At 48.9% G+C, this 16591-nt stretch overlaps 1 protein-coding gene across 1 annotated transcript in view; it reads left to right on the top strand.

Annotated features, from left to right (window-relative positions):
- The window catches only part of RDX (radixin), a 384898-nt gene that overhangs the window by 275770 nt on the left and 92537 nt on the right, over positions 1-16591 (top strand). Inside the window, exon 9 of the mRNA XM_082244940.1 lies at positions 8553-8716. Within this exon, the coding sequence (XP_082101066.1) occupies positions 8553-8716 (164 nt within the window). The remainder of the gene's footprint in view (positions 1-8552; positions 8717-16591) is intronic.

The following is a 16591-nucleotide window of genomic DNA, read 5'->3' as shown; positions in this document are numbered from 1 at the left end:
GGCCTACCGCCATCAGGCGTCAGTGGTCCAGGTGTGCAAGGCGGCCCCCTTGTCGTCGGTACATACCTTTACCAAATTTTATAAAGTTGATGTGATGGCATCGGCGGATGCCTCATTTGGCCGCAAGGTTTTGCAGGCCGCAATTTGAGGAGACCGGTGGTCTACCTCGAGGGTTTTTTTCCGTTGGAATTTCAGTTGAGTCTCATCGTGTGATGAGCCTTTAAAACTTCTAGTTGGCACCGGTTGGGCCTTCTAGATTGGATTTTGATTTCCATTTTCCCACCCCTCATTTGTGGTACTGCTTTGGGACGTCCCGAGTTGTTATTAATCAACGAGGACTACGTCTGTCAATGAGCGACAGAGAAAAATGGATTTTTGTAAAATCTTACCGTAAAATCCTTTTCTCTTAAGCTCATTGACAGACGTAGTACCCGCCCCTCTGTTTTTTTAGTTGGGTTGGGTTAAATTCTCTAAACACTGCTTTGTGACATAACTGATTTGCTGTAGCAGAGAGAGAGAGAGGATATACCCTCTGGGACTGCCCCTAAGGCGTGGCCAGAATGTTTTCTTTCCTGTCTAGTCCTACTCCTGTAGAGGACAGTATAACCCGAGTTGTTGTTAATCAACGAGGACTACGTCTGTCAATGAGCTTAAGAGAAAAGGATTTTACAGTAAGATTTTACAAAAATCCATTTTTTTGTACTTACCGTAAAATCCATTTCTCTGAGTTCGACGGACTCTGTGGAATTCTGATACCTCTAATACTGCTTGCTACTAAACTGATTACCTAGAACAGAGAGGGGGTTATTTACCAGCTGAGGACGGCCCATGGGCATAGCCATGTGTTTTTTGTTCTGCCTAGTCCTATTCCTGGAGGAGGCAATATAACCCAGTAGTTATGATTTATGGATCGCTGTGTCCGTCGATGAATTCAGAGAAATTGATTTTATGGTAAGTACAAATCCCCTTTTTACTCACTGAACTGCAACTCCATTTATAACATTTATATCCGTGTTTTTTTCTGGAATTTATGTTGATATTCTCTATTTAAAATATACCTATGATGAAAACAAATAGACCCTTCATGCCTTTGTAAGTGGGCACACTTACAAAATCTGCAGGGGGTCAAATATATATTTGCCAAGACCCTGAAACTGAGCTGCAGCACGGTGGCCAAGACCATACAGCGGTATAATAGGACAGGTTTCACTCAGAACAGGCCTCGCCATGGTTGACCAAAGCAGTTGAGTGCATATGCTTAGCGTCCTATCGCAGAGGTTGTCTTTGGGAAATAGATGTGAGTGCTGCCAGCATTGCTGCAGAGGTTGAAGGGGTGGGGGGTCAGCCTATCAGTGCTCTGACCATATGCTACACACTGCATCAAATTCGTCTGCATGGCTGTCGTCCCAGAAGGAAGCCTCTTCTAAAGATGAAGAGAAGCAGACTAAGGACATGGATTACTGGAACAATGTCCTGTGGTCTGATGAGACCAAGATGCCAACATGTACTGTGACATACTGAAGCAGAGCATGATCCCCTCCCTCCGGAGACTGGGCTGCAGGGCAGTATTCCAACATAATGACCCCAAACACACCTCCAAGATGACCACTGCCTTGCTAAAGAAGCTGAGGGTAAAGGGTATAGACTGGCCAAGCAGGTCCCCAGACCTAAACCCTATTGAGCATCTGTGGGGCATCCTCTAACATCCACCAGCTCCGTGATGTCGTCATGGAGGAGTGGAAGAGGACTCCAGTGGCAACCTGTGAAGCTCTGGTCAACTCCATGCCCAAGAGGGTTAAGGCAGTGCCGTAAAATAATGGTGGCCATACAAAATATTGACACTTTGGGCCCAATTTGGACATTTTCACTTAAGGGTGTACTCACTTTTGTTGCCAGCGGTTTAGACATTATTGGCTGTGTTGTTATTTTGAGGGGACAACAAATTTACACTGTTATACAAGCTGTACACTCACTACTTTACATTGTAGTAAAGTGTCATCTCTTCAGTGTTGTCACGTTAAAAGATATAATAAAAATAGTTACAAAGATGTGAGGGGGTGTACTCACTTTTGTGAGATACTGTGTGTGTGTGTGTGTATATGTATATATATATATATATATATATATATATATAATATAGTATATGTATATGTACAGTGTGTGTGTGTATATATATATATATAATTTTATTTTTTTTCTGTAAACAGTGCAAGTGTTTGAAATTTGACCTGGCCTCTTATAGTCACTGTACTGCAGAGCTCAGACTGGGGGAGGATGATAAGCAAAAGGAGCCTATCCGTTTTATTGCAGTGTAAAGCATGATGGCAGAGTGATAGAGATGAACCAATCAGTCTGCTGATTGTCCTTTTACATCAACAGACACAGCTCCATCTCTTCAGAGACCATTGGGTTTATGCTCCTCCAAACAGGAATAGGCACTAGGCAGGAACAAGGTCTAACCACGCCTATGGGGCTGTCCCTGCAGGCATAACACCACACTCTCTGCTATCAGCAATCAGTTTGTATCTGCCTAGTTTTAGTTATAAGACCTAGCTCTCTGCTGGGACTTCGGTCTTCGCTTTTAATAGGGAAATTTTAGTTAGTTGATATTTTTTTATTTTTTGCACAAGTTCGTTCCTGACGGACCAAGATCCAGAGGAACTACAAGCAACAGCTGGCTGTAGTTTTGCACTGGATAATCTAGATCCCTAAGGTCTCCCAGCCTGGCCAGCGAGCGTGAGCAGGTTATAGTCAAGGATTAGGCTGTTGACTCCACAGTGCCGGGTACGCAGGTGTCTTTTGGCTCCCGCAAATCCCATAAATCAGGCAAGGTGTTCCCTTGGCCAGCATTGTTTCACAATATTGTGGATGAACAATGGCGGCGCATTAAGCCTATGCTGGGGGTGCCTATGTGTTTTGCACGCTGTTACCCCTTTGCGGAGGCAGTGTCCACTAGGTGGACTGTACCATCGAAGGTGGATCACTCGGTTTCCAAGTTAAATAAGGCGACTCTGGTACCAGTGGAAGAGTCACCGACTTTTACGGACCCAGTAAATAGACGGGTGGAGTCTTTGTCCCACCATCTCCACGTGATAACGGGGTCCATTTTAAAGACTACCTTTGTGAACATTCTGGTGGTGCAGATGGCTACTGAATGGGTGTAGTTACTTTAAAGTAACTTGGAAGCTGAACAGCTTCCCCCTGCTGTGCTGGAACTACTGGACCAGTTGACTCAAGCCTTGGCGTTCATGTGTGATACGTCCCTGGATTCAGCTCCGTTGGTGGCCAGGGCGTTGTCAGTGGGGATTGCTTTTAGGTGCATGGTGTGGCTAAAAAGCTGGTCTGCTGACCAGGCCTCCAAAAATGCCTTGACTGATCTTCCCTTCACAGGGGAGAGGCTATTTGGATCCTCTCTGGAGGAGTTGATCAAAGGTATCACATGGGGTAAGAATACTCTTCTTCCCCTATCCTCTAAAGTTAAGGTGCCATGTTTTAGGGTTGGGGCCTTTCTTTACTTCTCATAAACGTCTTTTTCGTGCCTTCAGGTCGCAAGAAAAAGGTAAATCGTTCAGGTCTTCTGGGGGTTCCAAGAAGCCATGGTCGGGAAAATCCAAGACCGGGCAGTCTGGATCTGCAGACAAGTCCTCATCTGCATGAAGGGGCGCCCTCACCCACTTCTGGGGTGGGGGGACTTCTTTGTTTCTTTTCTGAACCCTGGACCACCTTCAGGACGGATAGGTTTATGAATTGATCCGACCAGGGTACAAGATCGAATTCCGATCTCGACCGTCGGATAGATTCTTCCCGTCCAATCTTCACCTTGCTCCAGGCCGGTTAAGGGACTTCGAGCGGCGGTACTCGATTTATCTGTTGCAAGGAGTGATTGTACCGGTTCCTTCTCAGGAACATTTTCAGGGGTTTTATTCAAACCTGTTCACCATGCCCAGAAAGGAGGGCAAGGTGCGTCCAATCCTGGATCTCAAAGCCCTGAACCGCTTTGTGCGGGTACAGAAGTTTAGGATGGAGTCACTGCACCAGGGAGACTTCTTGGCTTCCATGGATATCAAGGACTCATATCTACACATCCCTGTTTACACTGGTCAACAGTGGTTTCTTTGTTTTGTAGTAGCAGGGGATCATTATCAATTTTAGGCATTACCCTTTGGTCTTGCCTCAGCTCCTAGGGTGTTTGCCAAGGTACTAGCACCAGTGTTGGCCTTGCTGTGCCAACGGGGGATTGTGGTACTAGGTTACCTAGAGGATCTCCTGTTGGGAGGGGACTACTATTCAGCCTTGATGGTCGATCTGACGCTCACGGTCACAATCCTGCAGAAGTTCGGTTGGAACATCAATTTCAAGAAATCCGCCCTGATACCTTCCTTGAGACTGCATTATCTGGGCCTGACTCTGCATTCAGCTTTGGCGAGGGTCTTTCTCCCCCCGGACAAGGTGCAAAAATTTCAGGGGACAATTCGGTTGCTGTTGGCAAACCATCTGTCTTCACCGCGGACTTGCATACGGGCCTTGGGTCTGATGGTATCAACCTTTGTGGTGGTGCCGTTTGCTCAGTTCCATACCAGACCTTTGCAAAGGGAGATTCTTGTCAAATGAAACAAGGATCCAAAGTCCTTGGACTCTTTGATTGGTTTGAGCCACAACACAAAGTCTGCTCTGTTGTGGTCTATTCAGTCTCCAGCACTATGCCGAGGCAAGTCCTTCCTCCCGATGTTTTGGACGATAGTAACCATGGACACCAGCCTTATAGTCTGGGGTGCTGGGGAAGCTCTGTGTCCAGGGTTCCCTGACAGTGGAAGAGTCAAAGCTACCGAATAAAAGTTTTGGAGCTCAGTGCAATAAAGCTTTGTCTGAGCCATTGGATGACTCGCCTGCAAGATTGTCCGGTTCGGATTCAGTCGGACAATGCCACGGCTATGGCTTACATCAATCACCAGATGGGCACAGAGAGTGTATTGGCGGCCAAGGAAGTGGCCGAGATTTGGGCCTGGGCGGAAAGGTTTGTTCCAGCCCTCTCTGCTGTGCACATTCCAGGTGTGGAGAACTGGCAGGTGCATTACCTGAGTCGTCAGGTGTTGGATCAAGGGGTGTGGTCCCTACACCCGAGGTGTTTCATCTCTTGTGTGTTTTTGTGGGGGACACCGGAGGTCGATCTGTTTGCTTCTCGCCTAAACAAGAAGGTTCAGAGGTTTGCAGCCAGGTCTCGGAATCCTCTGGCCTACGCCACAGACGCTCTGGTGGCTCCTTGGTGTCGGTACCGATTGATTTATGCCTTCCCTTCGCAGGCTAGAGGTGGGAGGCATTCTGGTGGCTCCAGACTGGCCTCGCTGGTCTTGGTACGCGGACCTGGTAAGGTTGATCGCCAATGCTTCTTGAAGACTTCCTCTCAGGGAAGATCTGCTGTCTCAAGGCCCGATCTTCCATCCTGCTTTACAGTCGCTGGCTTTAACGGCATGGCTGTTGAAAGCCAGGTGTTGAGAGATAGAGGTCTTTCTGACTCTGTGATTCCTATGCTTTTGAAGGCTAGGAAGTTGACTTCCAGGAAGATCTATCATCGTACGGGGAAATCGTACATTTCATGGTGTGAATCGCTGAAGGTGCAACCTCGCTTGTTTTCGATCAATAGGGCTTTGGCCTTCCTGCAAAAAGGGGTTGGCTTTGGGCTAGGGATGCACCGAAATGAATATTTTGGGCCGAAACCGAAAATGCAGGATGCCCTTGGCCGAAAACCGAAACCGAAAATGACTTTTTCCCCAAAAAAAAATTAAATTTTTTTTTTAAAATGGATAGAACAGGGGCATACACCAAAAACAGGCAGCGACGTACACCTGTCGCTGCCACCCTGTCACAGTATATGTACTGTGATGGGTTGGCAAGAGGTTAATTTAATTATCAATGGTATTTGTATTATGCAGCATGAGGGGGTTAATGTATTGTCACTGCAGGTCACTCATCTATTAGTGACCGACCAGTGGCAGGTAATTAACCCCTTTGTGCTGCATTAGTGCAACCAGTGTTAATTAACACTGATACTGGTTGCACTAATGCAGCACAAAGGGGTTAATTACCTGCCACTGGTCGGTCACTAATAGATGAGTGACCTGCAGTGACAATACATTAACCCCCTCATGCTGCATAATACTAATATCATTGGTAAGCTGCCTCAGCCCCCCCCCCCCCCCATATCTCCCCCCCACTCCCACTGCCTCAGCGTCCCCCTCCTCGGGTGTCCTTTATTCAAAAGTCCCGCCTCTGGCCGGCGGCACCGCCTCTCAATGACGTCCCTACTACGATCTGTGCATTATGAATGGACATACCAGGTGGGTGGGCGGGGCGAGCGGCCGATATCCGTCACTGTCAGCTCAGCACGTCTTTGTGTGAATGAGAACAGAACTGAGCTGACACCAGGCGGGGGGGGGGGGGCGGGCGGAGCAGCCGCTATTAGCTGTAACTATGTGAGAGCTTCTCTTCCTTGTCAGCGGAGATACATGCCTGTCAGTGAAGAGAAGCTCTCACATAGTCACAGCTAATAGCGGCCGCTCCGCCCGCCCCCCCGCCCGGTGTCAGCTCAGTTCTGTTCTCATTCACACATAGACGTGCTGAGCTGACAGGAAGGATCACATTAGTTCTCTCTATAGCAGCCGCTCGTCCCGCCCCCCCCCCCCCCCCACCTGGTATGTCCATTCATAATGCACAGATCAAAGTAGGGACGTGATTAAGAGCCAGAGGTCGGCCAGAGGCGGGACTTTTAAAACCTGCCCTGCGTTGCGCCCTCCTCCTTCCCCACGGCGGCCATATTTATTTTCGGCACTGTTAACCCATTATCGGCCGAAATGAGAGAGGCTCATTTTCGGCCGATAATTTCGGTGGCCGAAATTTCGGTGCATCCCTACTTTGGGCACTATTAAAGGCCAAGTGTTGGCTTTGGCTATATATTTCTAACGCCCGTTGGCTACGCATGCCTTGATTCGTACCTTCATATAAGGAGTGTGCCATATGGTGCCTCCAAGACTGTCCCCGCTACCACCTTGGGATCTCAATTTGGTGTTGTCTGTTCTTCAAAAGCCTCCTTTTGAGAACATGCAGGAGATTTCTCTGCTTTCGTGGTCTCAGATGGTTGCCTTCTTGGTGGCTTTAACTTCTGCTCGCAGAGTCTGAATTGGCGGCGTTGTCATGCCGCTCACCTTATCTGGTGATCCACAGAGATAAAGTGGTACTTCGACCTAATCAGTCATTTCTTCCTAAGGTGGTTTCAAATTTCCATTTCAATGAAGACATTGTGCTGCCTTCACTCGGTCCGCCCAAGCATCCCAAGGAAATTGCCTTGCATTCTTTGGATGTGGTTCAGGCCATTAACTGGCGGCCACTGAATCTTTCAGGAAATCGGACTCTTTGTCCTTACCGAAGGACCTCAAAAAGGATTGGCTGCGTCTGCTGCAACCATATCCAGATGGATCAGGCAGACGGTTGTTCAGGCTTATTCACTGCAGGGTCAGGTTTCTCCTTTCCCTGTGAAGGCGCATTCTACTAGGGTGCTAAGTGCCTCTTGTGCTTTTCGTCATCAGGCGTCAGTGCTGCAAGTTTGCTGCGGGGCAACTTGGTAGTCTGTGCATACAGTCACAAAATTCTACAAAGTTGATGTGTTGGCATCTTCGGATGCTTCCATGGTCGCAAGGTTTTGCAGGCTGCTGTTTGAAGAGAATATTTTTTGTTTCTCTTTGAGGGTGTATGTTTTTTCCTGGTTGAGCTCCATGTTACCTGGTTGGCTAAGTTTAGCCTTTGGGGAATTATGGCTTCTTTGCATTTGTCTTCCCACCCCTCATGAATATACTGCCTTGGGACATCCCAGTGGTCTCTGAAGAAATGGAGCTGCGTCTGTTGATGAACGATAGAGAACTAGATTTTTGTAAGAACTTACCGTAAAAACATTTTCTCTGAAGTTCGACAGACGCAGCACCTGCTCCTTTACTTCTGAGTGAATGGGGTTTTTTTTGTATTCTAAACACTGCTTGCAACTAAACTGATTGCTGATAGCAGAGTGTGTGGGGTTATGCCTGCAGGGATAGCCCCATAGACGTGGTTAGTCTTTTTTCCTGCCTAGTGCCTATTCCTGATTGGATGATCATAAACCCAATGGTCTCTGAAGAGATGGAGCTGCGTCTATCAAACTTTAGAGAAAAGGATTTTACGGTAAGTTCTTACAAAAATCCAGCTTTCCTACCTAACATGGCTGTGTGCCAGAGCTGTAATACGCTTTAAGACCTGGATGTGCAGAAATACACATTTTTTGGCAGGGTAAATCACCCCAATATATGTAGCTTTTTGCCTGGAGTTGATCTTTAAATATATGGAAGTTGTATTATTTTTTTTTTTTTTGAACACTTGCAGGATAATCTGCAACTATAGAAAAAGATTAGTTCAGATTGCTTTTTTGTAAGTTTCAGAGGTGTTTGAGGATTGTTTTATACACATACACATTTCTGCAGAAAAGAGTACCAAAAGTAGATTTGTAAGTATTTGCATCTTCTCTTTTTCAGGACTTTGTATTTTATGCTCCCCGTTTAAGAATAAATAAGCGTATATTAGCCTTATGTATGGGCAACCACGAACTCTACATGAGGAGAAGGAAGCCTGACACAATTGAGGTGCAGCAGATGAAGGCTCAGGCTAGAGAGGAGAAGCATCAAAAACAGCTGGAGAGGTATGGAGGGGTCATAGTGGTACTCTTTGCATTGGTACAGAAGTGCTAGTTTAGAGGCGAAGTCTACCTTTTAGAGCATGTTATACTTTGCATCCATATTTGGGGTGTAACATCCTGCTCTACCTGCACAGCCACGTCATTCATTTACAGAGAATGTGAATGAATAAACTACAAGGCTCATCTCTACCACAGCAGACACCCTTTCAGTTATCAATGGAGCAAAGGTGCGATGACCACTGCACTTCTAGTCCATTGCCACTCCCTCCAGCGGTCTATCCTTAAGTTCATGCCTTGGTACGGACAGAGAGCTGGAGGAAGTCTGCAGCAGCTTGTACATTGCACCACCAGTCCAATGATTGGGTTTACAAAACTTTGTAGGCTTGTTTGCACGAAAAAAATAAATTAACAATTGTTTCTTTAAATGTTTTTTTCAAGAAGGTGACTTAGCTATCAAACTCTAGAAGTTATTACATAGTGCATCCTGAAAGTATTCACTTTTCCACCTTTTTCCACATTTTGCTGTGTTACAGCCTTATTCCAAAATTAATTAAATTCATTGTTTTTCTCAAAGTTATACAAACAAAACTCCATAATGACAATGTGAAAGAAGTTTGAAATGTTTGCAAATATATAAAAAATAGAAAGAAAAAAATCAGGTGCACATAAGTATTCATAGCCTTTGCGCAATACTTTGTTGACGCACCTTTGGCACCAATTATAGCCTCAAGTCTTTTTGAGTATGATGTGAACCCAATGTTGCAGCGCTGCTTAAAATAAGTAAAAATAGTGAAATAAATATGTAAATCTCGCAAGCTCATGTAATAAATACTTCAAATTCATACATAAAATATCAAATTCATATTAAATCATATAGTCCATATAAAGTCCATCAAAGTGCAGATAAGGTGCTCCTGTGCTTCCTATGGGCATGGATGGGGATGATCCCCCTGTGGTTTTCCAGTTACCACAATACGCTCGGTATAAAGCATGTAACGATGTCTTGCAGTATAATCACAGTAGTCTCTGACAACCTGGAATCCGTAATTGAGTTAGTGAGATCCTTAATCCTCTCAGTGGCCCAATTAAACCCGGCGGGCATTGGCGGCACCGACCAGGACATCTGGTCACTTCTCCGGTCGCTCCCCACCAAGTCAGACCTCGAGGCCATAGTGGCACAGGTGACGGAACAACACCGCCGGGACTTCCACAAACTAGGCGCAGAGGTAGCCCACATAGAAACCCGCCTGACGAGTGGAGAGACAGAGGTCAGCGCTTTACAAGACCGCATAGCCCGCCTTGAACAGACTCATTCCTCTCACGATGAAATCCTCGCCGAGCATCAATTGCGACTGGAAGACATGGAAAACCAGAGCCGCCGGAATAACTTGCGGCTCCGGGGCATCCCAGAGGCCACTGGCGCCGAAGATCTACAGGACATCGTACGGGCCATATTCTCCCTTGTGCTACCGCCGGATTCAGCAGTGTCCCTCGAAATTGACTGGGGCATGGGCGCCCGCTCATCTGATCCCGCCAGACCACGTGATGTCATCTGCCGCCTCCATCAAAACGTGGCAAAGGAGCAGATAACGAGAGGGGCATGGACGAAAGGCCCCCTCGACTACGCTGGCGCATCAGTCTCGATCTTCCCGGATATACCCCGGGGCACTCTGCAGTGTCGGGCTATGTTAAAGCCGCTGCTGGAGCAGCTGAGGCCACCAGACATAACGTACAGCTGGGGTTTCCCCCTTCAACTGAACATACGGAAGAAAAATGCTACATTCCATCTCCGCAGGCACGCCGATCTACCAGCGCTGTTCACCTTCCTGGGAATAGACCCGGTACCCCTCCCAGACTGGCTGGCAAGAATCCCGGAGCGAGACCCCCGCCCTGCTCCAAGCGGCTCTTTGCCCTGTTAGGTGGCACACCCGGGGGGGCAGAGGCCATCGGCAATCTTCCCTGTTCCACCCTGAACCCAACACCTACTGGGCCCTGCCTGATATGTCCCCATTTACCCCGTTTGTGCCGCCCCAAGAGAGGCAATACCCAGATCGAGGAGGACAGAGGGCCCCAGCCCCCCATGTGGGAGCAACGGACTTCTGGACTCAGGACTTCACAAACGGTGCCATGTCGGTCCTTCTCCCTGAACAAGGAAAGCAGCCACTACACTGGGACAATGGGAATTGAAATGTCTAATGAAGTATGCAATGTTGTTTTACTCCCCCTGATCCCATACAGGTTATAGCTTCTTTGTTTTGAGTGCACTGTGTGCCTGGCCGCGGCCAGCGTCCTGCTGGGTACATAGACCCAGTCCCCGGATGACCCTTCCCCCTCCCCCCACCTCTGTCCCTTCTCCTCGTCCCGCCCTCTCACCTCCCCTCAGCACCCCCCCATTTCCCCCTATTCCTCCCATTCCTCCTCTCCCCCTCCCCCTTCTTCCTGGGGTGGGTTTTTTTTTTTTTTTTAATATACCTTTACTACGTCGGTCCCCCTGTCCCCACGGGTTGCAGCCTTTCCGGACTTTGGGACTTGGCCGCTAGCGTGGGGCTGTGCCGGACAATCAGCGGCGCACTCTCAGGCAAATCCACTGGGCCTGGCGATTGCATACCCCTTCCTCCGCTAATTTTAGGGGGCTGCGACGGAGCACAACGGGGGGCACCCTCATTCGTCCCCTTTCCCCCTCCCATCCTTTTGCCTTACCCTTCCCCCTCTGCCTCTATCCCCCTTCTCCACTGCCCCTCCCCCCTTCTCCTCCACTGCCCCTCCCCCCTTCTCCTCCACTGCCCCTCCCCCTTCTCCTCCTCCCTTCTCCTCCACTGCCCCTCCCCCTTCTCCTCCCCTCCCTCTCTCCCCCCCCCTCCCGCCGTTCCCCCCTCCATATCCCCCTACCTCTCCCACCCTGCCCCTCCCCCCTCCCTTCTCTGCCCACCTCCTGGGCCCCCCCCAGTCCCCCTTCCTCTTCCCCTCCAGCTCCCCCCCCCCCCCACACACCTTTCCACTCCCTTCCCCCTCTGCCTTACCCACCCCACCCCACCCTCCCCTCCTTTTTTTTTTTTTTGTTCTTGTTGCTGTCGTGTCCACGAGCTTTGGGCCTATCTCAGACCGGATCCCAAATATCACGATCTGGGATTTTCTGCATTAACTATCAGTATTTTCTACCTCCTCCGCTTGCGGAAGACCTTCTCAACCCGTTGACCAACACCATAATTAAGTGTCCATGCTTGCATTGTATTTATGTTGCTTTAACAGGTGCTTTCTTCCGTGATGTGTTAACATACAGTCTTGATTTCTTCCTCCTCCTTGAGTCTATTGTTCTCTCACTCACTTAATAGGGGCTTAATAACCCGGATAAGCCCTCTATCGTCCTGACTGACCTCCACCGTCTCCGCGCCCATGTTGGTTTCCTTCAGGAGACCCACTTCAAATCAGAAAAGATTCCTAAACTGGGAAACAGAAGATTCCCTACTGTGTACCATGGCTGCTCCTCCGATTCCAGATCGAAAGGGGTGAGCATACTAATCGCCAGCCGCTCTCCGTGGTCATTCACGGATGTCTGGAGGGACGCCCCGGCGGTCCTCGAGCTAGATCTGAGGTCCCCAGAGAGGCGTCAGTGGCAATGGAGGCTTAACGACAGCCTACTACAGGACCAGGCAGTCCTGGAGGAGGTGCGATCGGAGTTTTTCACTACTAATGTCCCACCAGAGAGCCCTCCCATGATGGTATGGGAGGCCCACAAATGCTATATCCGGCGGATCCTAATCAGAATTGGCGCAAAGAAAAAAAGGAGGGGATGCGGAAGTTCCAGGACCTCCTCACCCGCATTAGCTCTCTAGAATCCGCCCATAAACGCTCCCAGGCGCACTCCGCTCTACAGGAGCTCACCGTTCTCCGCGAACAACTCCGCTCCATGACCTTGTTTAAGACAAGAGCCACCTTGGCCAAATGCAGAAGGGCGTTCTACGAACACGGGGATAAGTGCGGCAAGATCCTAGCGCACGCTCTTCGCCAACAGAGCGCAGATGTTCATTCCTGAAATAATGTCATCTTCACAGCGCAAAGTGCAGGCTATGGAGGAGATAGCAGACGTCTTTCGTCAGTATTATACCTCTCTCTATACCTACCCTCTGGAGCCACCTCCTCTGCGGACACTGAGACTCGCGAAAACCTCAGGGAATATATTCGAGCCTCTGGCCTCCCCCAACATCCCCGAGGAAGCCCTGGAACTATTGGAGGAGCCACTGCAACCTTTCGAGTTCGCCAGGGCCCTGGTGGAGACGAAGGGAGGTAGAGCTCCAGGCCCGGATGGCTATTCGCTCACATATTACAAGTGCCTGGAGGGCCTTCTCTCCTCACACTTTCTGGAGGCATACAACTCGATTAACAAGGGATCCGTATTCCCAGTGGACTTGCTTAGAGCACACATCACGGTTCTACCAAAGGAGGGAAAAGATCCCCTCCTCTGCCAAAGCTATTGACCCATCTCACTCCTAAACACCGATCTGAAGCTCTTCACTAAAATAATGGCGTCGCGGTTGGCCCCCCACATACTCCAATTGGTACATGACGACCAAGTGGGGTTCGTGGCCACACGAGAGGCCAGGGATAACACCACGAAGGCTATCGACCTGCTTCACTTGTCCTCTGCTCGCAAAACCCTCTTACTGATCCTCTCGACGGACGCCGAAAAGTCCTTCGAGTGAACTGGCAGTTCCTTGTAGAGACTATGGAACACATAGGACTGGGGCAACGTATGATGTCATGGATCAGGGGCTTAAACTCCAGTCCTTCGGCAAACGTCAAAGTCAACGGGGTGCTCTCTGGCTCCCTCAACATGGCCAATGAGACCCGACAGGGGTGACCCTTGCCCCCCCTTGATCTTTATACTGACCCTGGAACCCTTCCTGAGGACGATCCAGGCTAACTATCACATTTCGGGGCTCCCTGTCTCCCAATCCCTTGCGCCGAAGGTGGCAGAGTATGCCGACGACCTACTCTTTTTCCTTACCAAACCGCTTCTCTCACTTCCAAATCTGGTGCGGGAGTTTCGTATATATGAGAACCTGTCATTGTATAAAATTAACTACCAGAAATCCGAGGAGCTCCCGATCGCGACTTCACCTGCTCTATCTATCTGCATTACTCAAGGCTGACTTCCCTTTTAAATGGAGCTCCTCACACATCACTTACCTGGGTATATCCCTACCGGACTGCTCTATCCAAATATTCGACTGCAACTTCCCTCCCCTACTGACCCAGATCAGAATGCATCTGGATGGGTGGGGACGTGGCATGTTCTCGTGGTTCGGGCATTGTAACATCCTCAAGATGAACGTAATGCCCCGCCTGTTATATGTACTCCAGGCTCTCCCTATCGCTGTCCCTCAAGAATTCCTCAAAAAAGTGAACAGAGCATTCAGGGAATTCCTCTGGACTAGGGGACCCCCCCGCCTAGCTCTGAAAATATTACGCATGCCCAAACTGAACGGAGGAATGGCCTTGCCCGACGTGGCGCTGTATCACGCGACCTGTCATCTGTCCAGGATACTGGACTGGTATAGACACGGTCCCTTGAAACAATGGGTCAACATAGAGCGTTTCTTTGGGGATTCCCCCCCCCCCCCCCGGAGCCTCTTCTCTGGAATCTGGCCTCGCCACCGAAAGTGGTCGCACTCCACCCTACGATTAGAGCTACCCTATCTATCGGTAGGAAACTTCGCCAGGCTGGCCGACTGGCCCCCCCAGCTGTCCCCCTTGCTCTCGATTGCTGAAAATCCGGACTTTTCGCCGGGGACGATTGACCCTGGCTTCCGTACTCTGAAAGCTGCCGGTATCCAACAAGCGAGACACTTTGTTCGAAATGGACGCTGGGTGTCTAGAGACACCTTGTGCTCAGACTGCGCCTTCGGCGCTTTGTCCTTCTGTCAAAAGATGCAGTTGGCTCACTTTTTACACTCGTTACCCCCTGCAGCCTCCTTCGCAAGAAGCCTCACGCCCTTTGAGAAACTCTGTGCAGAAAATGCCCCACTGCGCAACCGCATGCTGTCCTCCCCCCGAACCGGACTCCAGGCCTCACTACATCAGACATTGGGAACGAGACTTAGGCCTACACTTCGCCGACCACCAAGTGGACCATCTCCTGTTTTTTGCATATAAAACCTCCATCTGCTCTAAATACCAAAAAGCTGGATATAAATTCCTGACCTGGTGGTACTTGACACCGACTAAGCTACACAAAATGTTCCCATCCTGCTCCAACCAATGCTGGAGATGTGGAAAAGAGGAGGATACGCTTCTTCATATTTTTTGGTCCTGCAACAGTCTCCAACCCTTTTGGTCCGAGGTATTGCGCATTTCTCAAAAATTTACCGACCACATCCTCACTTTGGAACTGGCCCTCTTCCTCTTATACCACAACGAGTTCCCGAAGGCTACGTCCCGGAAATCGATTCTGCCCCTACTGCTGACAGCAGCCAGGAGCTGCATTCCCCTACTCTGGAAACCATCTCAACCCCCCACAGTGGCCATGTGGCTACGCAAGGTGGCAGCTATTAATGAAATGGAGGATCTCGTGGCAGCTGAACGCGGCACGAGAGACAAATTCACCAAGCGCTGGCACGATTGGCACGAATACAAGCTCTCCACGGAATATGGAGACCTAGTCTCGGGAGTATAGCGCACTCGACGGGTGACCATCCCAACGACCGTACTCACCCTCTCTCTCTCTCCCTCTCTCCCTCTCTCCCTCCCCTGTGCCCCCCTTCCAACTCTTCACGCCCTCGGGTTCATTCGTCAATTTAGTTGCCTTCCCTCTCAAATTACATAGTTACATAGTAGGTGAGGTTGAATAAAGACAATAGTCCATCCAGTTCAACCTGTGTAGGTGTGTGTGGCTGTAATCATCTCACATACCCCTTAATGTCCTGATCCTTGAGATGTGCGTCTAAGAGTCTTTTGAAAGCCACCATACTTCCCGCAGAAACCACCTCTTGTGGTAGAGAATTCCACAATCTTGTAGCCCTAACCGTAAAGAACCCCCCACGTTGCCTGAGGTTAAAACGCTTCTCCTCTAATCGCATTGTATGCCCTCTTGTCCTCATGCAATCCCTTCGACTGAACAGCTTTTTTTTCTAAGCTGAGATCCCCATTAAGATATTTAAAAATTTCTATCATGTCCCCCCTCAGGCGTCTCTTCTCCAGGGAGAATAAATCGAGCGATTGCAGACGCTCTTCATAGTTTAGGTCCTCCAATCCCCTAATCAGTTTAGTTGCCCTTCTCTGGACTCTCTCTCCAGCGCCAACACATCCCTCCTGAGGACTGGCGACCAGAACTGGACAGAATACTCCAGATGCGGTCGGACCAGGGTTTTATAAAGTGCAAGGATTATAGTCTTATCTCTGGAATACATCCCTTTCTTTATGCATGCTAATATTCTGCTGGCTTTGGCAGCTGCCGCTTGACATTGCATGCTGTTTCCTAATCTATCATCAACCAAGACTCCCAGATCCTTCTCCATTTTTGATTCCCCCAAGGGTTCCCCTCCTAACGTGTATTGTGTTTTTATGCGAAGGAGAAATTTTGTCCATGTCCTGCCACATAGCCTGTCTAGTGACCTCCATCCCTATAATAGCACATAACAATAAAAGCAAGAATGTGGGACTTTGAATGAGGTTACCTGGACAAAGGAATTTATTCCAAAGATACATAACATATAAAAATATTTTGTTGACATAATACACACAGAGATGTAGCACAAATAAATACAATTGAATACAAATACATTACAATATTTGTCGGATCACATACGGATCTCTCTAACATAGATGAGTACAATAAGACCTCATAATCTCTGTGTGCTCACAGTCTAAAATGTGTCATGA

Source organism: Pelophylax lessonae, assembly GCF_965119305.1.
Source record: "Pelophylax lessonae genome assembly, chromosome: 2".
Classification (NCBI taxonomy): Eukaryota; Metazoa; Chordata; class Amphibia; order Anura; family Ranidae; genus Pelophylax; species Pelophylax lessonae.
This window is presented reverse-complemented; position numbering and strand designations above follow the sequence as displayed.